The sequence below is a fragment of the Delphinapterus leucas genome, chromosome 19, assembly GCF_059928025.1.
Source record: "Delphinapterus leucas isolate spDelLeu-1000000601 "Yukka" chromosome 19, BTC_Dleu_Yukka2, whole genome shotgun sequence".
Classification (NCBI taxonomy): domain Eukaryota; kingdom Metazoa; phylum Chordata; class Mammalia; order Artiodactyla; family Monodontidae; genus Delphinapterus; species Delphinapterus leucas.
In genome coordinates, this window is record NC_143147.1 from 21,164,919 (window position 1) to 21,190,286 (window position 25,368).

The 25,368-nt window shown below is 53.4% G+C and overlaps 1 protein-coding gene across 4 annotated transcripts in view; it reads right to left on the reverse strand.

Moving 5' to 3' along the window:
* The window catches only part of ABR (ABR activator of RhoGEF and GTPase), a 178,161-nt gene that overhangs the window by 38,404 nt on the left and 114,389 nt on the right, over nucleotides 1-25,368 (reverse strand). For 3 of the 4 annotated variants that reach the window (XM_022595769.2, XM_022595770.2, XM_022595771.3), the window contains 12 exons: nucleotides 21,651-21,758; nucleotides 18,834-18,894; nucleotides 14,022-14,074; nucleotides 13,300-13,440; nucleotides 11,520-11,641; nucleotides 9,415-9,580; nucleotides 5,659-5,781; nucleotides 5,218-5,293; nucleotides 4,773-4,877; nucleotides 3,791-3,865; nucleotides 943-1,040; nucleotides 407-538 (listed from right to left, as the gene is read on the reverse strand). In XM_022595769.2, coding sequence (XP_022451477.2) covers nucleotides 407-538; nucleotides 943-1,040; nucleotides 3,791-3,865; nucleotides 4,773-4,877; nucleotides 5,218-5,293; nucleotides 5,659-5,781; nucleotides 9,415-9,580; nucleotides 11,520-11,641; nucleotides 13,300-13,440; nucleotides 14,022-14,074; nucleotides 18,834-18,894; nucleotides 21,651-21,758 — 1,260 coding nt within the window. Of the gene's footprint in view, nucleotides 1-406; nucleotides 539-942; nucleotides 1,041-3,790; nucleotides 3,866-4,772; nucleotides 4,878-5,217; nucleotides 5,294-5,658; nucleotides 5,782-9,414; nucleotides 9,581-11,519; nucleotides 11,642-13,299; nucleotides 13,441-14,021; nucleotides 14,075-18,331; nucleotides 18,497-18,833; nucleotides 18,895-21,650; nucleotides 21,759-25,368 lie in introns of those variants that run through there. The other variant, XM_089900651.1, reaches the window with a different exon arrangement.

Sequence of the window (25,368 nt, forward strand, 5' to 3'; positions counted from 1 at the left end):
ACAGGGCTAATCCAACACAGCTCTCACGGATACAGCCTCGGAATCCTTCTTAACACAGTGTTCCTGGAAAAAGCCACTAGTAGGCTAAAGATGGGATGTGAAAACAAAGGTAGCTGTCATCCATATTGTCCGTCCTGCAGGAGTGTGGATGATCCACTGGCACCAGATGTGGAAGCCCAAGGAACCAGGCACACGTGGGCTTCTGGGGCTAGAATAAGACACCATCTCCAGCAGGGGAGAATAACCACCTCGGGGAACGCTTCTCAGAACAGCTTTGAACCCAAGTCACAAAAGGCTAATCACCCTGACCAAGAAGGTGGAGGAGAAGGACGCCTTCCCCACTGGCACCACCTCCTGACAGCTCCCTGAGCCTTGCCCTGGTGCCCTGGCTGTACCTGCCTCTCACCTGGATCTGCCCTTTGCCCATGATCTTGTCCACGATCTCGTTGTTGTCCTTGTTGACCTTAGTCTTGTCATAGCACTTCTCGTAGCACAGGATCCTCAGGGACTGAGACCCCTCCAGCTCAATCTCGAACTCCTGGGGAAAGATGGGACAGGGTCCTGAACCTCCAAAGCTGACCTGGCTTCCCAGTGGCTTCACACCCCACCATTGCAAGGGTGAGAGGGGGTGAGGTGGGCCTGTGAGGACCACATAGTGAGGCCTGGCACAGCATCCTCATTCTCTGGAGATCCAGAGGCCTCCAAATCACTGAGGAAGTGGAGTTTAGGGCTTGAACTGTAACGCCGTGTCTAGATACAAACCCGAGATCAGAGCCAGATGAGCAGGGAAGTGGGGGCAGAGGGGTCACAGGGACAGACCTGGCCCAACAGCAGGCTTGGCTGTCCTGAACCAGCCAATAGAACATGAGCACCAGGAGTGGGATGGGCACGGTGGGGGACAAGCCCAGGGGTCCCCACGGGGACACCAGCCCCTCCACTCACCTCGTCCCACTTGGGCTCTGTTGTGTCCCGGAACACCCTGGTTTTGGCTTTGCTGACAAAGTAGCCAAAGGAATCCACCTCCAGGGTACAGTACAGGTCTGTGGGGGGACAGGCAGAGACACACCGAGTGAGGCACGAGGCTCAGGAACCCGGAAGGGAAAGGGGGATCACTCATCGGTCCCCCCAGCATCCCCATGGGCGGTCTGCAAATCCACACACTCCCTCCCGGGCTCAGGCCCTGGCAGTCTTTCCCTCCATGGGTGGTGCCAAGGTTGTTTCTCAGGGTAATGGTGTGTGTTGGAGGGTGGCTTTGGGGTACTACAGCCAATCCTCTGCAGTGTGAATCATGAGGCCGGGGCAGAGGTCAGAGGATGGACATAAGTGCCCCTCCCAGGCCCCAGGAGCTGCCCAGCTGGGCCATCCTCCATCAGAAGGGCTTTCCTACAGAGGGGAGAGCGGGTACAGCCATCCCTGAGTTGCCTCTAACTGGGTGTGACAGAGACTAGATGTAACCGGGTATCCGAGCACAGCAGGCTGTGAGCGCAGGTGAACAGGCGAATAATGTGGAAGGCCTGACGCACCCTGGCCTCCATCAGAGCAGAGACGCGTCTGGGTGGCTGAGAGATGGAGGGGCGTGAAGTGCCCCTTAACTGATTCTGCTATGAGTGAACCCTTTGTCAGGGGCCAGGGGATAGTTCCTGGGATAAAAGGAAGGGCTTTGTAGTCAGACTGTCCAGGTCAAATCCCAGCTCTGCACAAACCAACTACCTCTGTGCCTTACTGCCCTCATCTCTAAGTCAGGAATGACGACGGTGCCTGCACCCTAGGCCTAATGTAACGAGTTTACTATGACAAGAAGCCATGGCTGAAGATTCACAAGGCTTAACTCCCCGAGTCAGAATGAATGTCTGAGTGGGTCAGGGGGCCGGTAGAAGGAGAAGGTGAGGACTGTCTGGAGGTGAGGGGAGACCCTGTAGCAGCACCTCACCCCATGTCTGAGCACCCTGACCCAGTTTGAGAGGTAAAACCCCTGCTCTGGGGGAGTGGGATGCCCCACCCCAATGGGCCTGCTCCCTGAGGCCCATCCCAGCCAAAAGGACGCAGAGAGACAGTAAGCGTGAGACATCTGGGCACCAGGAGATGGGAGGGCCCTGGTCCAGCTCAGTGGGCTGCAGACTTGGGTGTGTGTCACAGCCCCAAGGAGCTGACTGACCAGGAATATTCCTGGGCCACCCCCTCGCGAGGGGGTTGTGTGGGTGTGGGGAGGGTCCTGGAAGCTGTCCCATGTGCCACCAGCACAGCCTGGAGTGATGAAAGTGGTGGTCCTGGCCATATTGAGAGAAGGGCTGCTCTAGAGTCAAAAACCTGGGCTTCAGTGTCAGAAGACATGGATTTGATGCCACCACCTGTGTGCCCTACTGGGCCACCTGGGAAAGTCCCTGGAGCCTGCTGGGCCTCAGCCTCTTTGTGTGCCAAGTGGGAATGGCATCAGTGACCTCAGAGGGATGCCAGGAGGATCAGAGCAGATAACGCACCTGAAAATGCTTTGAACGTGTCAAGCACTATCCACTTGCTGGCCACGTTTGCATTTTCTCCAGCATCTAGTAAGGGACCGAGGCACACAGTAGGTGTCTGGAAATTAACTACTTTGTTCAGCATTTCTGAGCTCCTGTTCATCCAAGGATTAAGGAGATGTGGTTTCTGTTCTCTGTGAACTCATAGCAGAAGAGGCAATTTATTTTTATTTTATTTTTATATTTTTGCGGTACGCGGGCCTCTCACTGCTGTGGCCTCTCCTGTTGCGGAGCACAGGCTCCGGACACGCAGGCTCCGTGGCCATGGCTCATGGGCCCAGCCGCTCCGCGGCATGTGGGATCTTCCCGGACCAGGGCACGAACCCGTGTCCCCTGCATCGGCAGGTGGACTCTCAACCACTGCGCCACCAGGAAAGCCCGAAGAGGCAAATTTTAAGTGACAAAACAGCATGACAGGTGCTGCCCTGGGGTGATGGGAACACAGAGAGGGGAGGCAGATTTACTGCAGGAATTCAGGCTTCACAGTGAATGTTTATTAAATGACTGTTTGCGAGCCAATGGCATAAACCTCTCTGTGGTGCTCTGCAGGGAGAGAGGCAAAGGGCAGATCTCATCCGCCAGAGGGGAAAAGAGGGGGTGAGAGGAGTCAGGAACCCTGGGTTTCTGATCCTACGTGATGTTAAGTCCTTTTATCTCTCTGTGACTCAGTTTTCTCATCTGGCAAATGGGGAGAAACTATTAGCTGTCTAACTGACTCACAAATTCCTACAGGGAGAAAAATTAGATAAAAATGGAACAGTATTTTGTGAAATACTAAGAACTGCACTGATGTAGTAGATGGTGATTTAGAAGGAAAAAGAAGTGTGTGTGGCAGTGTGCTGGCACTACACATACAGGTCATATTTAAGCCTGCTCTTAGGTCTGTATTAACAAGCATGATTGCCTTTTATGGAGAAAGAAGCTGAGGCTCAGAGAGGTTAAGTGACTTGCCCAAGGTCACACAGCTTGTAATCGGCAGGTGTGGGATTGGAGCCCCGTATTTCTGATACCTGGGGGTGGGGAAGGGCTTGGGGAAGAGCAGACCTTGGAGACAAAGGGCAGGGATGATCCCCCGCCAAGAGGAGCTGGTTCCTGGCCTTTGGGGGAATGCCCCACATCTCAAAGGAGCTGGCAGGGCCCCAGCCTGGGCAGACAAGAGCAGAGCAGGTGAGCAGTGGGAAGCCCTATGCAATGGGTCCACAGGGACTTTCTGTGAAAGGATGAACAATGGCCCACCCAGCCTCTTCCTGGGGCTGGTGGTCAGGGGTACTTACTGGCTGACTGTTTAAACCCCTTGGCAGAGTGGACGATGACATGGAGGAAGCCATAGAGTCCTGGAGACTCGTCGTCTGCAAGAGAGAAAAGCCCCCAGGGAAGGGGGTGATGAGAGACCTGCTTCTTCCCCTCCTCACCCCAGGCTGGTTGGATGCAGAAAGGGCGGGAGACAGTCTGTGCCTTGGTCCGACAGCACCACCTGGTGGCCAGATGAAGAAGCTTCCACAGTCCACTGCTTCCTGGAATGTGGGCCGATGCTCCTTTCTCCCTCCACTCAGCCTGGGTGGCCAGTCCACACCTTCCTCCTGGGCCAGGGACTTCGTCCCATTTCCCGCGGGGCACTTTCCCTCCCCCATGAATCCTGCCTAACCCCTGGCTGCCCGACTCAGCTTAGCCTTCCAAATTTGAAATTAACCAATATTAAGTCACTCTGTGCCAAGCAAAGAGAAGGTCCAGCTCTGCCTCCGCTTTGGGACATACGGGGCAGATGACCCCCACTGTGGAGGAGAGCTTGCTTTCAAACCCCTCCCTTACTCCAGAACCTCCCACAGGCTCCTCAGCTTGAACAACATACTCCCTTGTTTGGCATTCAAGGCCTTCTAAGATCTGATCCCTGGAAACTTTTAGCCGTATTTCTCATACACTACTGTCATCCACCTACCCTTCCCCTCCGCCACCACCCTGCTCCATGAACTGACGACCTCAGGAACATATTAACAACACAATCCCAGTGCACCAGGGCGCCAGATCTTCTCTCCAGCCAGAGGTGGCCAGGGAGTAGTTGGGGCTGTCTGGAGACTCAGCAGAGAACACCCCCTATTCAAACTCTCTGTGTACCTGGCAACTGAATCTTCCCAGCCCAGCGGAGCAGAGATCAGCTATTTGTAGCTGAGTGTCTAGCTAGGTCTTTGTGCAAGGCCCCAGCAACGCCCTGGGGGCTTGGACCTGCTGATTTGAGTAACCTTGGGTTCCAGATCTTACCGTCTTTATTGCTGGTGACAGGAATGTTGTGTACAGTCCTAAGTTTGAAACAGGATCCCGTGAGCACCTGGAGCTCCACTGAGCTCAGGACAAAGGCCTGGAGATCTGCAGGAGGAGACGAGAGAGGGTAATGTCACCACAGGTCCACTAGGACCTACTGCTCTTCCTTGGGGGCTACTGCAGGAGAAAAGCTGAGCTCTAGGGGCAGAGTGGGTCACTGGCAGGGAGGGAGAGTAGACATTCAGCTGGGAATAGTCACGGGTGCTGCTGGAGGGGTAAGAATTGGAGGATCTAACTAGAGAGGTTCACGAATGTGTGTACGAGACAACAAGAGCAAGAGACAGAGAGCTGGACAGCCCTGGGCTTTGGGTCAGTCCTATTGCTAATTCATCGTATGCCTTAAGCAAATCACCATCAGGGTAGCATAGTTGGGGCAGGGTTTTACCTTTCTTCTGTAGTTTCTGAATTGCTTCTCTCCACTCTGACCTCTCATAGTCTGAGGACAGTAGGAACAGGTAGCTCTGGAGAAAGGAGAAGAGAATTCAGTAGGATGACCAGAGTCAGGCCAAGGACATTTCTGGATCCTGGGGCCCACAGTGAAGCTCCTTTACCCAGGTACCCCTACGCTTGGAGAAGGGCAGCTAGGAGGAAGGCCTTCCTCCTAGGAAGCCTGGTGACAGGAGTGGCAGTGCCAGTGATGGCCAGCAGAGGGCACTGGCTCCCCACCAGCAGGGAGAGGGAGTCCAGGGCTGGAGCCATGGCAGCCTCCTTGGGAATTGGGGGCCTGAGTCCCTGATTCCCACGGGTCAGGGCCAGGAGCTATAGAGAGTGGGCAGCCCTGGACCAAGGAAGGGAACTGTCTCTGTTCCATCCCCACCCTTCTGACCTTTCCATTCCGATTGTGGATCCGAAATGGGATTGTGGGGGAATTGAGCAGCAGCAAGAACTCATTCTCAAACATCTTCTTTTTCAGGCGCTCGATGGCCCGGCTCTGTCCTTTGTTGGCTTTCTGCGGGGGACAGAGGACACAGACGGTTCTCTTCACACTCAGACTCCACTTCTCACCCAGTAGCTCTACGTACAACATTCCCCTGTGTATTCGTCATTTTTTTTCCCTTTTCTATATTTTATGATGATTTGATGTCTTGGGGGGCCTAGCCAGCCACAGAGAAAACTGCTCCTCCCAGGACATGCTAAGTCCTAAGCTAGTAAATGACTCCTCTGTGAGTGCGTCTCTCGTGTGCAGACCAATCGATCTTGCTAACCATCTCCTTTAACGAACTCACACACAATCCAATATTTCCTCTGCCCTAGATAACCCAGGGCAACTAGACACCACCACTCTAGCCCAGAGCCTGCTGCCTTATTCAAACTAGCCAGTCCTAAGTTGTTTCCTGTGGAAAACACAATCCAGGCTCTGGGCCACTCACTCCCCACGCTCCTTCTGCCTCTTGACCGAACCTGGTGCTCTCCCATGTGGCACGCCCCCTTCTCTTGAAACTATAATAAAATAAATATAAGTAATAAAAATCTTCCAGTGGCATCAGCATCTCTGAGTTGTCATTCAGTCATCTCCATAAAGTAAATCCCGGGTACCACTGAGACACCCTGCTTAAAAACTGCAGACACCTTTCAGCATAAAGACCCCACCTCTGGCCTGGCACACGGGGCCTCCCCTGGCTGGGTTCCAGCTTCCACGCCCAGCCGATGTCCCGTCACACGCCCCCTGCACCCTCCACCCCAGCATCACACTATTATTATCCCTGTTCTCTAACAAGCCGTTCCCCCTCTCAGCCAGTGTTCCCTTCTCCTCCAGTTTTTCAAGTTTATATTTTATAAAGGATCCCTTTCCTTTTATTAACTGCTATCACGTTTCATATCTCTGTTCCAACGCCGTCCTCAAGCTCCACGGTTAGAATGCATCTCTGAAGCACTTTTTTTTACCCACTAGGCTGGCAAAATTGTGACAACTGCTCACAGCTGGTGCTGTGACAGTGTGGGGGAACAGTGACTGTGACACAATGCTGGGGAGAACATGATCGGATGCAAACTTTTCAGAGGTAAATCTGGTAATGAAATGCACAAGCCCTCTGCCCCAGACATCCCACTTGTAGGGAATCTACCGGAGGGAAATATGAGTGCAGATTAAAGAACGAGAAACAAGCTGAAGACTCAAATACGTTGTCATGTAGTCGAGCAACAGAAGAGGATGCAGCTGTTACAAAGGATCTGACAGGGCTTCCCCGGTGGCGCAGTGGTTGAGAGTCCACCTGCCAATGCAGGGGACACGGGTTCGTGCCCCGGTCCGGGAGGATCCCACATGCCGCGGAGCGGCTGGGCCCGTGAGCCATGGCCGCTGAGCCTGTGCATCCGGAGCCTGTGCTCCGCAACGGGAGAGGCCACAGCAGCGAGAGGCCCGCGTACCACAAAAAAAAAAAAAAAAAAAAAAAAAAAGGATCTAATAGATTAAATTGCAAAACAGCACGTGTAGTCTAATCTCATTAAAAAATACATATATACACACACACGTATAAGCACAAAAGAGTCTAGAAGAATACATCTCAAACTGGTGATAATGGTGGGGTGATGATGACCAGTTCTACTCTATACACTTTGATATTGTGAGCATTTCTTGTTATATAAGCTAGTGTTACATTGGTAATTAGAAAAAAAATTGTGTTTACAAAATATTATTTTTTTTTTTCTTTTTTGCGGTACGCGGGCCTCTCACTGCTGTGGCCTCTCCCGTTGCGGAGCACAGGCTCCGGACGCGCAGGCTCAGCAGCCACGGCTCACGGGCCCAGCCGCTCCGCGGCATGTGGGATCTTCCCGGACCGGGGCACGAACCCGTGTCCCCTGCATCGGCAGGCGGACTCTCAACCACTGCGCCACCAGGGAAGCCCACAAAATATTATTAAAGAATAAACTGCTGCTTCTTTTGTGATCAGAGAACAACATTGTGCCTCTCCAGTGACTCTTATCGTGTTGTGTCGCGTGCTGTGGTCACACACAGGAATGTCTTCATTCTCCACTGGATGTGGAGGTCTGTGAGGCATCCGGCACGCCCCTGCAGCCAGCAGCCAGGAGAGGTGTGTAAGCATGGATTCAACTAAGCAGAAGGCCATGTCTGCACACCCGGGGAAGGACGGAGGGCACAAAGCCTGCTGCTCCCAGGACCGGGTGAGAAACATGCATGCAGGATGCCCCTGAAGTGGGGATGCTGGACAGAGCCCGACGGGGAAACAGGCTCCACCGAGGCAGGGTAAACCTGGCTTTTCAGGAGGAGGACACCTGTGCTTGTCAGGGGGCTCCCTCTGGGCAGATGCACCCGCAGTCTGACCCTCGGCCCTAGGACATTCCCCTGAACCAAACATCCCTGGGGTTACTACTATGGTCTTCCGCTCCCCTGTTCAAAGAGAGATGTCTGGGTTTAAAGAATCCTTAGAGGCCACTTGGTCATGTATTTCTCAACAACTGTTCCCAAAGCACCTATTTATTACGTGCTAAGTACTAGGGCATAGGACTGGAGAAAACAGCCCCCTCACTAGAGCAGAAATTCTAGTGGGGAAAAGAGAAAGCAGAGCGTGCAATTTTCATTCAGTACCAACAAAGCAAAGCAAAGAGGTAAACGTCTGGAACCAGGAAGCTGGGCACCCAACCCAGGCTGTAGCGGGCAGACATCAGGGAAGGGTCATCAGGTGAGGTTAGGCCTAAGGCCGAGCCTGGATGGGTGAAGAGGAGAGACCAGGCCAACCAACCAAGCCCCTCCACGCTCTTCCTTCCATTCATGCGTAAGGTTCTGCCTGTAAGGTGCTTTCCTCTAGCCACTGTTTTCAAATACGTGAATTTAAGGCTATCCATTGTCCTCTAAAGAGCACTTTGGCTACATCCCATGGGTTTTGATATGGAGTGCTCTCATTTTCATGCAGGTCTAAACAGTTTGCAGTTTCCATTTTGGTTTCCTCTTTATCTTGCAAGTTTTAACTTCCCAGGCATATATTTAACTATATTCTAGCTGTTAATTTCTAATTTTACTGCACTGTAGTTTGTGAACATGACCAGTACACTATCATTTTTTCTTTTCAATTTGAGATTTCCTATGCAGCCTAATACATGATAAATGTCTGTGAATGTTCCATGTGTGTTTGACAGAATCTCAGTTCTCTGTCAGGACACAAGCTTCTGTGCGTTTTTAGATCAAGTGATATTCAAGGCTCCCTCTGTTATTTACTTGCCAACTTGATCTGTCCATTTCTGAGGGGCCTCCCAGGTCCTTTCTCTTGCATACATCTTGCTTTTCCTTAAGAAGGACTTTTTCTTCTCTTGCTTTCCTATTCTGCAGTGTTTGGCATACACTGTTCCCCAGGAAACGTCCCATAATTAACCCCACTGAATTCTGAGCACTGATTCCTTGGCCCGCCCTCCATATGCTCCGTGCTAATGGTTAGAGTCTTTCCCTGGGCACATAAATGTATCTCGAAGGCTATAAAGAAAGATCTCCCACTCTTACATCCTGCCTCCCTTGTCAGACTCCCAAACCTTACCACTTCCCCTCCCTCCACCTCCCTGGCACACCCAGTTCAAAGGGCCCCAATAAAAATGGCCTACTTCACTGCCCCAGCTGAGGCCAGGCTCTGCTTACCTCCTTCTGGATTTCACTCTTAAGGGCAGAGATCTTCATTTTCATGTCCTCCAGCTCGTGGTCTGGGAAGGGGTGCACCTGGGGACTGGCCTCAGACTCCTCAGGGGATGGAAACACTAGGTCAGCCAGGGGGATGTACCATTTGCAGTCATATTGCTGGTGCTTCCTGCAAACAAATCAGAGGGAGATGTGAGCCAGAAAGGAATTTGGATCTTCAGGCCTGAATTGCTGGAACCAAACACTACCTGAAAGGGATTTACTAAGAACTCATCACAGGCAAGAACGATCCTCCTCCTTGAGAAGCCTAATCAGGAAACACTCGTGGAATAATGAGAGTTGGGTTCTAGGGTCAGGCAGCAGTAAGGGCTCTGGACCTTGGGCCTGTCATTCTTCTGGCCCAGAACAACTGACGTTCTTAAACAGCCCAAACCTCTAGGGTATGAGCAAGAGTGGTCTCATGCCTTCCTGTTCCCCATCCCACACTCTTCCTTCCCTTCTAGCCTGTCTATACTTAGCTTATATTCATTATCTTCTAGGCTAGAGATAGAATACAGATGCTATTTTGAATGCCAACTTTTATCAATAGAGGTCACATGGGATACTGAGTTGAGGATTATAAAGCCACATCCAAGGGACTTCCCTGGTGGCGCAGTGGTTAAGAATCCGCCTGCCAATGCAGGGGACACGGGTTTGAGCCCTGGTCCAGGAAGATCCCACATGCCGCGGAGCAACTAAGCCCATGCGCCACAACTACTGAGTCTGCTCTCTAGAGCCCGCGAGCCACAGCTACTGAAGCCCATGTGCCTAGAGCCCGTGCTCTGCAACAAGAGAAGCCACCGCAATGGGAAGCCCAAGCACCACAACAAAGAGTAGCCCCTACTCGCCGCAACTAGAGAGAGCCCGCACACAGCAATGAAGACCCAACGCAGCCAAAAATAAATAAATAAATTTATTTTTTAAAAAAAGGAGTAAAAAAGAAGTAATCTCTGAGAATGTACCTTCAAAAAAAGAAGGCCACATCCAAGTCTAACGAGAAACGGTGCCATGGTCCACTAGTAACGTCTGCCTTGGGCAAAGGACTTAAGGCAGAGGTACGCATACTTACGACTGTCACCTCCGCTTTAGAATCATCTCAAATGTCATCTAGTTCCAGGGAGTCATCCCTTCTTCTGAAACTCATAATAACCCCTCCTTCTCTCGCTTCCCCCAGGACTTTGGTTTGCACCTCCCTGCAACACTGAGCGTATGGCTCGTCTCCCCTGGCACCCCGTAGATGATAAGGAAATACAGGTGGAAGGATGTGGGAATGAATACTGAATAAGCTTTTCTGCTCATGACACAGAGACACCCATATCACTGGGTATAGTGACGGAGCTGGAAAGAAGCTTTCAAGTCAGATTAAGGTTCAAATCCCATCTCCTCCACTTCAGTTGTGCGACCTCGGGCAACTTATTTAACTTTATTCTAAGCCTTTTCTCTCATCTGTGAGATGGGGATAATAATACCTACTTTGTGGAGTCACTGGGGAGATTAGAAATAATATATTCAAAGCATTTGTCGTGGCACCTGGCATGGCATAACCACTCAATAAATGATACCAGCAGATTTAATGAATATTCACTGAATTGCAGTTAGCAAAAATTTAGAGATGGCTAATAAAAGGAGAATGCTTAAGTAAATTATGGCATATCCACTTGTAGCATCACGCAGGAAAGTAAAATGATGATTATGAAGATTAGGCAGCAACAGGGAAAACGCTTATGACGTGAAATGGAAAAAGCAGAGCCCCAAATTGGGTATTCACTCTGATTACAAGTATACGAAAAAACATAAGAACATTTTAGAAAACTGGAAGGAAATACAGCAGCAGGAGACCGATGCTATGTTCAGGTGGGTGACGGGTCTTTTTTTTTTTTTTTCTGTAATCTGGTTGCGTTATCTTTACAATTAAAACCATGATTTATTTTTAGAAAAAGGCTATGAAGTAAAATAAAATTAATATGTTTTTTAAAAGGGGAAAAAAATGCAGACGGCCCCCGGTTGCTGAGGGGCTCCACAGCGGGCAGGGTCGAGCTGCACTGCAGCCCCCCATCCTGCACACTCACCCCGCCGATGTCTTCTTTAGCTTGGCGCACAGTAGGACGTCTGTGAAGAGGAAGACATGCCGCAGCTTCCGGGAGCCCTCCGACACTTCCACCAGGAAGCCGTCCTTCACCAGCTGCCGCGTCTGAGGGAGATGGTACACCCGCCCCCACCTGGGAGTCAGCCCAGGGCTCAGCCTGCACCCATCCAGCTGTGGGGGTGAGGGTGGGGCTCCAGGGAGGGACCGTAGCGTCTGGTGGTTAAGAGCACTGGCTTTGGGGTCAGGGACGTGGGCTTAAATCCAGGCTCTGCCACTTCCTGGCTGTGATCTTGAGGGCAATTTCCCTGATTTCTCTAAGCCTCAGTCTTAGAAACTGTAAAATGGGGATAATGATATTTGCCCCACAAGGTAGGAGTCATGGTGTATGTAGAACAGTTAGCACAGTGCCTGGCATGTAAGATGTGATCAACAAGCGGTAGCTTTCCACTTCCCTGCAGCTCTCAACAGCTCACACCTGGATTTACCCACCCTGGGTCATGAACACTCCCTCCCACCCCCACCATAAAACCCCCCTAACCCTGCCTAAGATGTTGATCTAGTTTCAGCTAAACCTCGACCTGCAGAACCACTCAGGCCCATTTACACTGTCTCTGACCCTGGACTTCCCTCCGTGGGGCCATCTCAGTGTCCTGGGGAACCTGCAGCCATCTCTAACCTGGGCTCTGGCTGGTCCAGAGCATTCTGCTCCACGCATAACTTCCAGAGCCTCCTCCCTGCCACCCTCAGAGCCAGCAGGCTGCTGTGGGGCTGTCACGATCTGTCCCAGCCTTCCCCGTATTACGTGCCGCGTGACCTATATACGTTGCAATATGTAGGTGAGCACCTAGAAAGTATACAATTAAAATGATCTGAAACTGGTCATGTTCCAGGGCCTCTGGAGCTCTTTCAGACATCCGCAGAGTCCAACAAACTGGTGACATTCCAGGGTTTGCAAACCAGGGCTGGGAGCTGCATCAGCAACAGCTCTCTGTACCCTATTAGTCACTCTCCAGAACGTGTCCCTCATTACTTCCCTCCCCAGGAGACACTGGAGGCTCGTAAATGTCACAAAAGGAGCATAAACCCAGCCAGCCTTCACTCCTAAACGCCACTTAATTACCTCTCTTGGACAGGAAACCCCGTATGTGGGCCAGGCTGCTGACCCATGCAGGTAACTGTCCCTTTGATTCTTCACATTGCTTCCCCTCACTGAGGTGCCCCCACCCTTCCACCAAAAAGGGCCCCCAGGGAACTGGAGCTGCTAGCCACACCTAGGCGCCCACCTGGGACAGTCCAGCCACCTGGCAGCCTCAGTCATCTCTCCCTGACTCCACAAGCTCCCTCAGCCTGAGCCATTATCTTCCAGGGGACTCTGAGGACATCATACTGCCCAGACGGGGGCTGTCTGCATTCAAGAACGAGATAGCCAGAGCCCTGGTCTGGGGGTCAGCGCATGAGGCTTGCAGACAGATAACCCCAGCTAAAGAATCCAGTTCCGACACTTAGAGCCGAGAGACCTCATGCAGGAGACCTGGAGAGACTCCCCGGGGCCCCGTTCCCTCTTCTGCTCCTGTGGGCTATTGTGAAGATTCATGAGACGCTGGACTTTAAGCTCTCAGTCCAGGACCTGAAGGCCTCTCCTTGGCTGGGAATGAGAGATCAGGGTTGGAGAGCCACAGAGCATCGGGCAGTGGTGCCCGAGCAGGGCAGGAGAGCAGGGACGGGCAATCTGGGTGCCAGGCTATGCTGGGTCCTGAGCTCACCTCCCCCTTGGGGGTTGTGACTGCAGTCCGGCGGGGGTCAATGTCCTCATTGATGCTGGACAGGAAGTTCTGGGAGATGCGGAGGGCATCCTGTAGCAGCGGGTAGTCTGGGTGGTCCACAGGTGTGTGCTTCAGCAGGTCCTGGGAAGGATGGGGTGGTGAGTTGCGGGGAGCGGTTCTGGGGCTTAGTGAGAAGACAGTGGGGAGAACTCTATCCTCACTGAAAGAATTCCGAGGGAGACACTAGGGACCCACCCTCTAACTTGGTCATGCCTGCAAAATCGGAAATAAAAATTAGGGTCAGAGCAGCAGGGGTGAGGGCAGTGGTGCCGCTTTATTCCTGCTGCAGTCATTACTCTTCCCCCGGGTAGCACAGACCAGGTGGAGTCTCGTGTCACCTAGCAGCTGGGAGAGACACTCCCCTACTCACCCCACAGCTGCTCCAAGGACACTCGAGACCATCAGTCAAGGGATCGGGAGGCAGGAAGTGCCTGCCTTCTGGGGAGCATTTGGCCCAAAATCAAGCTTAGTAGCCAAGCTACTTTTAGGCCCTGGACCCATCAGCACGGTCACCACAGGCCAGGCAGGCAGTCAGGGCCCAGCGACCCTCTGCCCAACTCCCCAGGGCTGTGCTCAGCGACTCCAGTGCCCGCCCACCCTGAGTTCAGTCTCCCATCCAACTCTTAAGCCCTCTCAGGCCATGCAGGGGGGTACACACTCACGTGTAGGACAAGGGTGCTCCTGGTTACTCGGTCAATGGGCTTGTAGAGCAGAGCTGTTGGGGGCAGGGAGAAAGGAGACAGGTCAGATGAAATACAGGGAGCAGCCTGAGACCTTAGGGGGCAGCCTCATGCCCCCACCCGCCTCCCTCCCTTGCATGGACACCCGCTTACAGAAGGCCAAAGTGGGTTCCATGGTAACCCACACCTCCATTTTCACCCCAGGCAGGCGAGATAACACCAAAAGGGGGACACACAGCTCTGGTGGCCCGGGTCCCCTCCTCATCTCATCTCCCACCAGACGTGATTTCTTTGAGGGCTGTGCATCCCCCAGGCCCGTCCTGGCTTGACCAGGCTCAAAGCAGACACAGATACTCCTCTGTACCCTCCACGATGAATCACACAGCCTTACCCCCCAGAGCTCCAGGACTCTGGGGGTCACACCCGGGACCCCAGAATGCAGGAAGGAGACACTGTTTTTCCAGGGAGGGCGGTGTCCCTGTGCCCCATCATTCTCATATCCCTCTGGTCCAAGGCCTGGCACCGCCAGCTGGGAACAGCACGCATCGTTCTGACCCACACGGTTGACCTCATCTCCATGAGGAAGACCCCTCTCCGTGCCCTCAACCCCCTCCTGGCTGAGGGCCAAGGAGGCATACCCAACCTCCACAGAAAGGCTCTGCTCTCAAGCTAGTGGCCGCTGGGGGGCAAAGATTTCCTAAAGGAATTCAGGTGGGGCTTCGAGTATGAGAGCCCCTGAAGAGGCTGGGAAAATGCAAGCTCATCGGGGCCCCCACTGGCCACACCCCTCGGTGACCAGGACACCAAATAAGGATTGCTGGGATTCAGCAGGGACAGGTGGTGGCGGCAGCTGGCCCACTGACACTTCCAAACAAGGCTCCTGCAAGCAGCTGTGCCCTGCCCCTCCCAGCCTGGGGGGTTCAGCTCCGGTCCTGCACCTGGACACCTCTGTCCACGAGGTCATGGCCTTTGTCCTCCTGCCGTGGGAGCAGTAAGAGGCAGGATGCTGGTCTGGGGAGGAGGACGCCAGAGTGGGTGTCCCATGGGACCAGGCCGTGACAGCCCCCAAACCAGAGAGTTCCCCAAAGCCCTAGATATAAATACCCTGCGCGTTGCTAAATGGACACTTTGGGGAATAATGTGCTGGCTATGGAGAAGACGCAGTCTCAGTGGTGTGCCTCGAGCCTCACCTGTTGGCTTTGCCTGGCTGCCCGTTAGAATCACTAGAGAACTCTTAAAAGACTCAGATGCTTGTTTCCCCCTCTCCCATCAACTAAACAGCAGGCTCTGATGGGCAGAACCCAGGCATCACCATTTTTAAAAATCTCCTGTGCTGATTCTGATATGTCATAATGGTTGAAAACCACTGCTTTGTGCAAACACATCTCCCATGATTTATTTGCAGCCCTTTCTTAATTGAGCAATTTCTAGAGCCCCTCCCCGTGGGCTATGGGAGCTAGAATGGACAGGACCAGGCTTGGGGTATCTTGGGACAGTGAGGGTACAGCCCAGTTACCAGCCCAGGACGGGGCCAGTTCTGAGGCTGTCTAGGGTACCCACCTGTGGCTCAGCCCATCTGCAGGGGGGGAAAAAAATCACTCCCTGAGAACCCCAGAGACCCAGAGAAAGTGCAAGCTCAGCAGACACCTGCCAGGGTGGGCCCTCGAGTTCCCGTCCAGGGAAAGCTGATACTACAGTGTCAGCTCCCTCTGCCCCTCTGTCAGGTCCCAGGAGGAAGAGGTTTCTGGCTAAGCTCAGAGGTCTGCACAAATGGTGGATTGGGTTTCAGACGGGTTATTAATATGCCCATAGTCACCTCAAGAGTCCACTTGACTGTGGCCGTGGAATGAGTCCTAATGCATCAGCCCCAGGTGGTGGAGGGGCAGGTGGGAGGAAGGGTGGGGAGAGGCAAGTGCAGGGGCCCTGACGTTCGTGCTCTCCACGGCACCTGCACACCTGCTTCCCCTGAGAATGCAGGGTGAAGAGCCCACCTTTCCCCCCTCACCTGCTCCACGGCTCCAGCAGGCTGGCCTGCTTCCTGCCTCTGCTTCACCCACTCTTGCCCCTCCTCACCATGGGGTTCCTGTTTCTGGGACAGACACCATTCACCAAGTTGCAATGCCTGTCTCTCCCCCTCCTCCAGAAAGCCTTCCCCAACCAGGATTTTCACAAGCAACACTCACAGCGCCTAAAAGTCCAACCATGACATGTGCGAGCTGGCCTCTCTCTAGCTTGCTGAGTACTTACTCTGTGTCCAATGGCACTGTTTTACGTGCGTTATTTCCTTTAATTAAAAAGGGAAGCAATTATCACTAGCCCCATTTTACAGATGCAGAAACTTCTCGAAAGCACAGAGAGATTATGTAACTTGCTCACAGTCACAAAGCTGTAAGGGACAGCTGGGTTTTGAATCTACCCATGGTCTACCCGTGCTCCTATCTTTGAGATGTCCCCTTCCGTAGGGGAGGCAGCACCTGCAACAGCTCGGTGGCCCTCGGGAGGATTCTGGGAAAGATTCACCGGGAAGGAATGGATGAGCGGGCCTCTCTTGTTGCCAAGGTGAGTCCCCTTCTTAGGGGCCTGGGTCGCACGCGGCTTTCCTTGCACCTCCACTGCGTGTGGCCCTGGAGCCCTGCAGACTGGGCGCTCGGCACACAACCGCTAAGGCACACAACTGCAGAGTGAGCCCCAAGTGGCACAGCCTCCCTGATACCCCACAACCAGCACCCCTTGGAGGGGCTGAGAAGAGTCAAACAGCGTGGTCAGCAAGGGCTCCTTCACTCCTGACCCTTCACTTTAAAGCTGACTTTGCTGCAGGGACCAAAGAAACCCTGAACTCCAGGTCCCAGGCCTGCTTCACTAAAACTAAGCTTCTTTTGGGGGAAGAAAGAGGAAGCAAAGGGCCGACCGTTTCCTCTTTAGGGAGACTGACTGGAGACTTGACCAACTCCTAGGCCAGACCAAAAAGGGCATTTTCCCCTCAGATCTAGGACCACGCCAGTTTCAAGCCTGTCAGAATCTCAGCCGAGGGGTGGGGACCCAGGTCAGCCGAGGGGCGGGGACCCAGGTCCCCTGCTGGGACAGCTGGAGAGGGGCGACCTCAGGGGCAATCTCCATCACGAGCAGTCTTCAATGCAGGACAGCCCGAGAAGGTGAGGGGACAGCTGATCGTGCACAGCGGCCTCCGGGAAGAGCCCGAGAAACCTCAGCATCGCTCCTCCAGCATGCTGCCACCCCCCTCTGTTCAGCCTTCAACAAGGAGCTCCGGGTTACCACGGAGATATGAGAGCAAAGTGACTGAGAGGGGTGCAGAGACACAACGCCTGGTGGGAGAGAAGAAGGTCCTGAAACCAGCTGCCTGCCACAGGAGCCCAGAGCAGCTGGCCTGGGGCAACATTTGAGCCTTATGCCCCTGCCAGAGGCAGCGGGGCTCATCCCTAAGGTACCTCTGGCCTCGGAAGGCGGGGCCCACTAGCTTCCGGACACTTCCTTGCCGAGATCTGTGCCAGCCTCATCTGAGCAAGAGCCTGGCTGACTGCACACACCTGTCCCAGGACCTCCTCCCTGAGGGAGCTGCGAAGATGATGCTCTGTCCGTCCCCGCTATTGTATGGTGGGTGTGTGACCTTCACAAAGCAGCAGCCGGCCACGCCCCCCTCTCCCACCAGCATTCACGGCCAAGACCTCAGCTCAAGGGTCTCCAGTGGCTAGAAACGAACCCCCTGGGAGCAATCCAATTCCTTCCTGCTCCCCTGCCATTCAGAGAGGAGAGAGCGAAGGCGGTGTGTGCACTCCAGGCACACAATACCCTGGCCTCTCACGAAACAAAGAGACTCCCAACTTCTCCCTCCAGCTGGGGCTGGCGCCCTCCCGCTCCAAGGCACTGCCATCCAGACCATCTGTCACTCTCTGATTGCCCCTGCTGACCCCTCTCCAACCCCAGGGTGGCCACCCCTGCAGGCCCAGCCTTGTCACTTTCTCTCCGTAACAGCCTCTCCAGGAAGTCGCCCCCAGCCTCTGAAGCTGAGCCACCAACTCCCCACAGATCCTCGGGGGTACCTGGACCCTTCTAGCCTGGTCCTCCCATTTCCAAGCCACCCTGCCCCGAGCGGCCCCCAGACTCCAACTCCAGGCTGGAAGCTGGCCGGCACGGGGTTAACATAGGTCCAGCCACGTGTCCCCCCTCCCCGCCCTGCTGCCCCCCAAACCTTGATGGCCACATTTTAGCCCACTCCAGCCAGCCCCCAGAGGTGGGAAGACACACCACCTCTCGGGAGAGGGGGCCTGGGTTACCATAGGTGCAGTTACAGCAGAAGCGAACGATGAGGAGAATTTCCATGGCAGCCTCCGTCCCCGCGGCAGGAGCGGGCGGCCATCGCTCCCGGCTCCCCAGCTCCCATCAGCGGCCCGGCCACTCAGCCACCTTCCCGGCTGCTGCCGCACAGCCTCCAGAATCAAGCAGCCGCTTCTGGTGCTCTTCTAGCAAGGGGGAGGGGAGGGGAGGGGAGGGAGGGGAGGGAGGGGAGGGAGGGGAGGGAGGGGAGGGAGGGGAGGGCTGCGTGCGTGGAGGGGGGAGGGGGGAGTGAGCCGCCTGCCGGCATCCTAGGGAGGAGCACGTTTGTAGCTGGCCAGCTGCCTGGGGACAGAGGCTGGATGCCTCGCATGCACACACTCACACACACACACACACACGCACGCACGCACGCACGCACACGCACACACACAAGCAGGGCACCACAGTCCACAAAGCCAGACAAAGGAAGGTGACTGTTATCCAAGCCATTCCCCAAAGTACCTTCCATAGTGACTGACGTGTGGCTGTCCTTGGAGTCCTTGGGACCTTTCACTTTCAGTTCCTGCCAAACAGAGAAGAGGAATCACTACCTGGCCTGTCCCCTGAGCCTCCCCATCCCCCATCGTGAGCAACGCAGGAAGAAGGGCTCTGAAACCCAGGGGTGCAAATAGGAGAAGAGACACAAAGACTAACACGTGCAGGCCTCCCTCTGCCTCTCCGCTTATGAGCCCCTGGGCCACACCCATCATCTCCTGGAGCCTCGGGGGTCCCCTGAAGCCTCTCCCCAGCAGCTCAGAGGGCCTTCCAGAGGAGGCCCACACCCTCCTCCATCCCGCAGCAGCGGCCACTACTTGGAGGTCTGTACACGCCAGCCCAGGGCCAACAGGCTTTTAGTGGACAAGCTACCAGGGCACCAGCTGCTCCTTGGGCGTGAGCAGCCCTTGAGATAGGAGCGAAGGGCCCCACACACCTGCACAGGGGGAAGCAGGGAGGGGCAGGCAGTCCGAGCGTACTGAAAGGGACTCACCCAGCCACCGGCCCCACCCGCACTCCCCACCCACCATGTCTGGGCTGGGCGTCAGAGAGGAAACTTCAAGGAAGGAAGAGGCAACACCCCTCCTGGATCCCGTGCAAAGTGACAGGGAGTGAGTGCCGGAAACAGACCCCAGGGATAGCTTATCTGATCCTAACCTCTTTCACCTGCCTTTAGAGTCAGAGGTTCCAGCTCTAGCCCTTGCCACTGGACCAGTGTGGCCTGTAATTGGAGCTGTAATGCAATCCCCACTTGGAAGACTGAGTGCATGGTTGGCGGGCAGCGGCGGAGGGGGGGCGGGGGTGTGTGTGTTCCCAGGGGACGTGTCAGCAGGAAGGTGGGGACGAGGTGAGGCCAAGGTCAGGTACCAGGTGATGTTGCCTGCTCTGCCTGGGAGGCAATGCCCAGGCAGCGGGGGCTCCACACTTCCTACTCCTGCCTCAAGCTGTTTCTAGACAGAGAAAACCCCCAGGGACTGAGCCTGGGGTGTGGGGCTGGGGAAAAGGGAGGTTACTCAGCTTCTCAAGCCTGTGTCTGGATCCCCAGGTTTAGGGAATTTTTCTCCATGTCCCCTTCCAGGGCAGCCTAGAGGTATGAAATCGCTCTGCTGCAGAGGAGGAGGGGCCTAATTGCAGTAATTAAGCGGCAGCACCAGTGGGAAGTGACAGCGTCTGCGCATGAGTCAGGGTGAGGAGCCACTGGCAGCAGGCCACGGGCCTCGCTCTGCCCTTGGGGCCAGCTGGCTATGAGAGGGGCTTGGGGAAGAGCGCAGGGGTTTCTGCCAACCATGGAGAACACGCAGTCAGCCCAGGCTAAGAGGAGAACCCCCTGACCACTCTCTGGACCACACATGACCCGGGCACCCGGGCAGCCTTGGCAGGGTCACTCTGAACACAGATGGGAAACCCAGTTTGTTCCCAGGGAGGGCGGGGAGCCGTGAGAGGAACACCCTTTCTCCAGCCTCATTGCTCCACTTAGAGGGACCTTCCCACCCCTCACTCCACTCCGTCCTCCCAGGCAGAGGGTGACTCACCTGACCCCTGGGTTTGGGAGAAGAAACAGAGCTCAGCCCTCCTCTCTCTGCCCCCAATAGATGTGTTTGAACGTGGAGGGGAAGTGTTAGCAAATCCAGTGTGGCTACAGATCCATGTCCACATTTTTCCAATCCGGCTTTGACTAGTAATCAAGCTGACATTTTCATCTCCATCTGCCCTACTCTTGTACTGCCTCCCAGCTGATTCCAAACTTGGGTATAACCCTTATAACCCCAGTAGTTTCTCGAAAACTACCCTGCACCTCACCAACTTTTCCAGCAACAGAGCCGAGAGAGAAAGCAAAGGATTCAGAGGGGGCCTATAAGGCAGGACTTCCAAAACTGCAGAAGGAGCTCCCTTTCCTTGGAACCAGAGGTTCTCCTGCCCCAAGCTTGGAGCTGGGTGTTGTGACTGTAAAGCCAGTGGCCTGGTTGGGAGGGGTGGGGGGTGGGGGGTATCCCTGAGATCTTTTTGGCTCAAGGGGTGAGCTGGGCTGTGCTCCTGAGGAATCCTAGAGCCCTTCCCTGCCACTTCCTGGATAGAAGTGTCGGCGGCGGCAGACAATGCCACATCTTTGCCCTGTGGAGGAGGGTGGTGGGAGAGCTGGGCTGCAGCCGCAGGGACAGGCATATTCCCAGCCAGACGGTCTAGGGCTTCTTATCCACATGGCCTTTGTCCGCTCTCTGTGGGACTGCAAGGATCTTAAAAGATCACCTAGTCCAGACTCCCTCAAATCTTCCCGATTATAAAAATCACCTGGGGAAGTTTGTTAAAAATACAGACTCCTGGGCCCCACCCCAAACCTTCTGAATTGAAGCTCCAGGGAAGGTGCCTGAAGATCTGCATTTTAAACAGTGCCCCTGGTGGTTCTTGTCAAGCAGGCTTGGGATGAGCTGGATCAATCCAGACACCTCATTCTATAGCAGAGGGAATAAGCCCAAGAGAAGGGAAGTGACTTGCTTAAGGTCACCACAGTGTGGGAGAATGCTGCCTTTTTAATTTCCTTTTTTGCTTCCCCTGTTCTAATGCAGAATAACCTAAAAGAGAATAACAAAATCATACATAAAGCGATATTCTTATGTTAAGAGGGAAAATGTCGCGGGCAAGAAAGCAAATCAGGCTAAGTGTTACTCATCCGGGGAACCATTTTCCTCACTGGCAAGCAGGGGAGGAGAGGCCCTAAGGCTAGAAGGCTCTGAGCAGCCCCCCAAACCCTGAGTCGTAGGGGTGGCTGTGCAGGGAGCTGCCCACCTCGGAGATCTTCTGGAATTGGTTGTTGGACTGGCTGCACTTCTCAGCTGTCTCCAGAGCGACTTTATAGTTATCCACAAACGCTTTGTACACGCCAAGCTGGCTGGCCTGCAGGGAGAAGAGAGAGAAGGGCAGGAGAGGGATGGGGAGAGAGGATTAATGAATGGATGAAAGCATAACCAGAGCACCTGGAGCTCCCTTAGCACTCAGAACCTCTAACTCAGTCCGAGTGGCTAGCTGGGAGCAGAAGGAAAAGGCAGGGTGAACATACTACAGTATCCCTTTGAACTTGGTAGTTTCCATGGAAACTGGCTCAGCCAATAAGGTTAACAAGGAGGTATTGGGGGTTGGGGGGAGCAGGGCACGGCCTTTGTTGGCATGCCAAAACTCAGTTCATTGCAGCATTTGGCTTTATTTAGCATCATCAAAGTCTCGCACGGTTTGAAGCCCCTTAATGCCTCACGCATCTTTCACATCCTGGAATTAGCTGAAGCAGGGGGAGACAGGGAGAGGGGTGGGCACATGTGGCCTGCTCAGTGCCCCACTCCCCATGCTCAGTGTGGGGAACTGTATTTAAAGGCACAGTCCCCACTTCCCTTGGCCTCCCTCGAGGTCCTTGTCCCCACCTCCTCAGCCTTCAAGGAGCCAGAGGTCCTTCCTCTCTACACATTTGCATGTCGCTTTGAACCTAACACAAAGCTTTCCACAGCTTCAGACCACACAGAGCCTCGCCGCCTCCTTGGGGAGGCAGAACAGATGCCATCAGCCCTTTCTGCAAAAGGGGAAACCAAGGCTCGTTAATTCAATTCCGCAAATATTTATGGAAAGCCTTCTCTGTGCTCTGCATGTACATTTCCTCTTACCACAGCAAAGGGTGGAAATTCTAATGAAACCACAATGAGATACTACTTCATACCCATCAACCTGGTCAAAATTTAAAAGTCTAATGATATTAAGGGTTGGAAAGAATGTAGGAAAATAGGAACTTTCCCAGACTGCTTGCGGGGGGTGTAAGTTAGTATAATTATTTGGAGAGTAATTTGTCAATAACTAATAAAGTTGAAAATATGCACAGCTTAGCCTACTACTTAGCAAATCCTCTTCTACAAACAGACCCCAGGGCTATGCTGTCCCGTACAGGAGCTGCTTGCTGCACGTGGATATTGAGCGCCTAAAATGTGACTAGTCCAAACTGAGATGTGCTGAGTGTAAAATACACTCTGGGTTTCAAAGGCTTAGTATGAGAAAGAGAATGTAAATGATCTCATTAATTTCTTAATCTTGTTTACATGTTGAAATGATAATATTTTGACTCTATTGGGCTAAATAAAATATATTCTTCACATTAGTTTCACCTGTTTATTTTTACTCAATGTGACCACTAGAAAAGTTTAAGTTATATACGTGGCTCGCACTATATTTCTACTGGAAAGTACTGCTCTAGAGAAACTTGAATACGTGTGTGCACAAGGAAATGTGAACAAGGGTATTTACCTGCCTCACTCTTTCTTTTGTGAAAAGACTGGAAACAAATGCTCACAAGGGGAACCCATACACACACAATGTGTAGAGGAACCCATACACACAGTGCAGTTAAAATGGATGAACTAGATCTTTGTGTAGCAACGCTGACAAGTTTCAAAATGAATGCCGATTGAATTGCAAAATATATGATACATATAGACACACTTATATACACTTTAAAAGTACATGCAATGCCATAAAAGGATATATATGCATAGCGAAAACACGAACTGCAGCCTAGAAGGCTACACACCAAATTCATGCCAGTAGCTGCTTCTAGGTTGAGAGGAAGGGCAAGAGGAAAGGGAGAGACAGAGAGACTTCATTCTCATCTGTAATGCTTTATTTTCTTGATTGAAAAGTCTTTCCATGTATCTTCAGAGCTTAACATCTGTTAATTCTGGGAGGTGACTGCACCATTGTTTGCTACATTATTCTCTAGATTTTCTGGTTAAAATTTTTTCCAATGAAGTAGCAAGGACGTTCTACGCACCAAGGTACGAGGGGGGAAGTGGGCTGCCCCTGAGCCCTGCCCCGGATCGACTCTGCTTTCTGCAGAATCCCTGTGCTCCTCAAGGGTCCGAAGAGGTGGGTGGGGGACCTGGAGCCACACAGGGCAGAGACAGAACTCGAGGAAGCTGGCAGGTGGGGCACAGGAAAGCCAGAGGGGAAAGTGAGAGCTGGGATGCTTGTGAAGAAGCCAGGGCCAGAGCCATGCAGGTCTCAGCCCCAGATGGGCCAGACTTTTCAGAAAGGAAAATCCCAGATGGGGAGGGGCAGGAAGGGATGGAGTTCGTTTCCTCTTCCAGAGGGAGTCCTGGCCCATTGGTGTCCCGAGCTACAGGGGATGTGCTAGCCAGTCACTTCCTAAACCAAAGTATCATTGCTATTCTTCTAAGTATGCACATTCCTTGTCCCCCTTCCCACAGAAGGATAAAGGCTGGGTGCTCAGGGTGGAACGCTACCCTCCTATCCCACTACAGAAGGGAGTAGCCAGAGGTGAGCCAGAAGCAGGAGCCACCTGGGCAGAAGGCCTGTGTGCAGGGGTCACCGGCCATCCCAGGCACTGCCATCTCCATGGAGCACCTTAGTCTGCAGAGTCCAAGGCCTGGCCTGCCAGGGCCATTAACTGGGAAGTGGAGGTTGCTTGGAAACAGCAGCTTGGCACTGGGGTGATCCCATAAAACAAATAACGGAGATGCTAATTCCCTTCTCTCAGTAATGGATAATCAAATACTCGGAGACCAGCTGAAAATAAACTGTCTCCAGATGCCTGGCCTGCCCGGCCTCCTCCCAAGCCTGTAGCCCCAGGGGCTTCAGACATCAGTTCATGATGCAGGGGGAGGGAAGAGGGGGGTAGCAAATTCATAGCCAGGCCAGTGAAGCTCAGACCAGAATGGGGAAGCCTGGTGACAGCAGGGTCCAAGTGACAAAGATAAACTGGGACAGCCTTTCCACTCTGCTCCAGGCCCCCCCCACCCCGCCCACCGGGGTTTGCTCTCTTCTGCCCTCCTGAGCGCTGAGGAGAGGCTGCCCACCAAGCCAATCAGCTCAGGCTCCTGGACCAGGCGGGAAGTGATTGGGCGCTCATCATCCCTGAACTGGGGCCAGCACTCTGGGGCTACCAGAACCAGAAGTGTGGAGTTCCCTGGCAACAACGCCTTTCAGGGGTGCTTCTTCCTAATAATAATAATAATAGCAGTAATAATAGTAATAACAGTAATGATAATGGCTAACTCCTGGGTATTTACTCATTTACTATATTCCAAGTCCTGTTCCAAGAACTTTTCAGGTATTAACTCACTCAGTCCTCACAACAATCCAATAAACGAAATACCATTATTATCCCCGTTTTGTTTTTATTTTTCTTTTATTATCCCCGTTTTTACAGATGAGGAAGCTGAGCCACAAGTTGGGTAAGTTGCCCAGTGTCACAAGTTTAACCTGTGGCAGAACCCGGATTCAAACCCAGCTGCGACCTGGCTCTAGAAACTGTGCTCATCTCTGTAACACTGCTGTCCCTCAGGACACAGACCTCAGGTCCTGTGATGTCTCCTCAATGCCTTTCCAACTTCTGCCTGGTCCCAGGGGTCAAGGACACGGTGCACTCATTCACCCGTTCCTTCACTCACTCACTCATTCATGTACTGATCACTGGGCTGGTTCTGGGGGCCCAAACTGAAGAAAATACAGT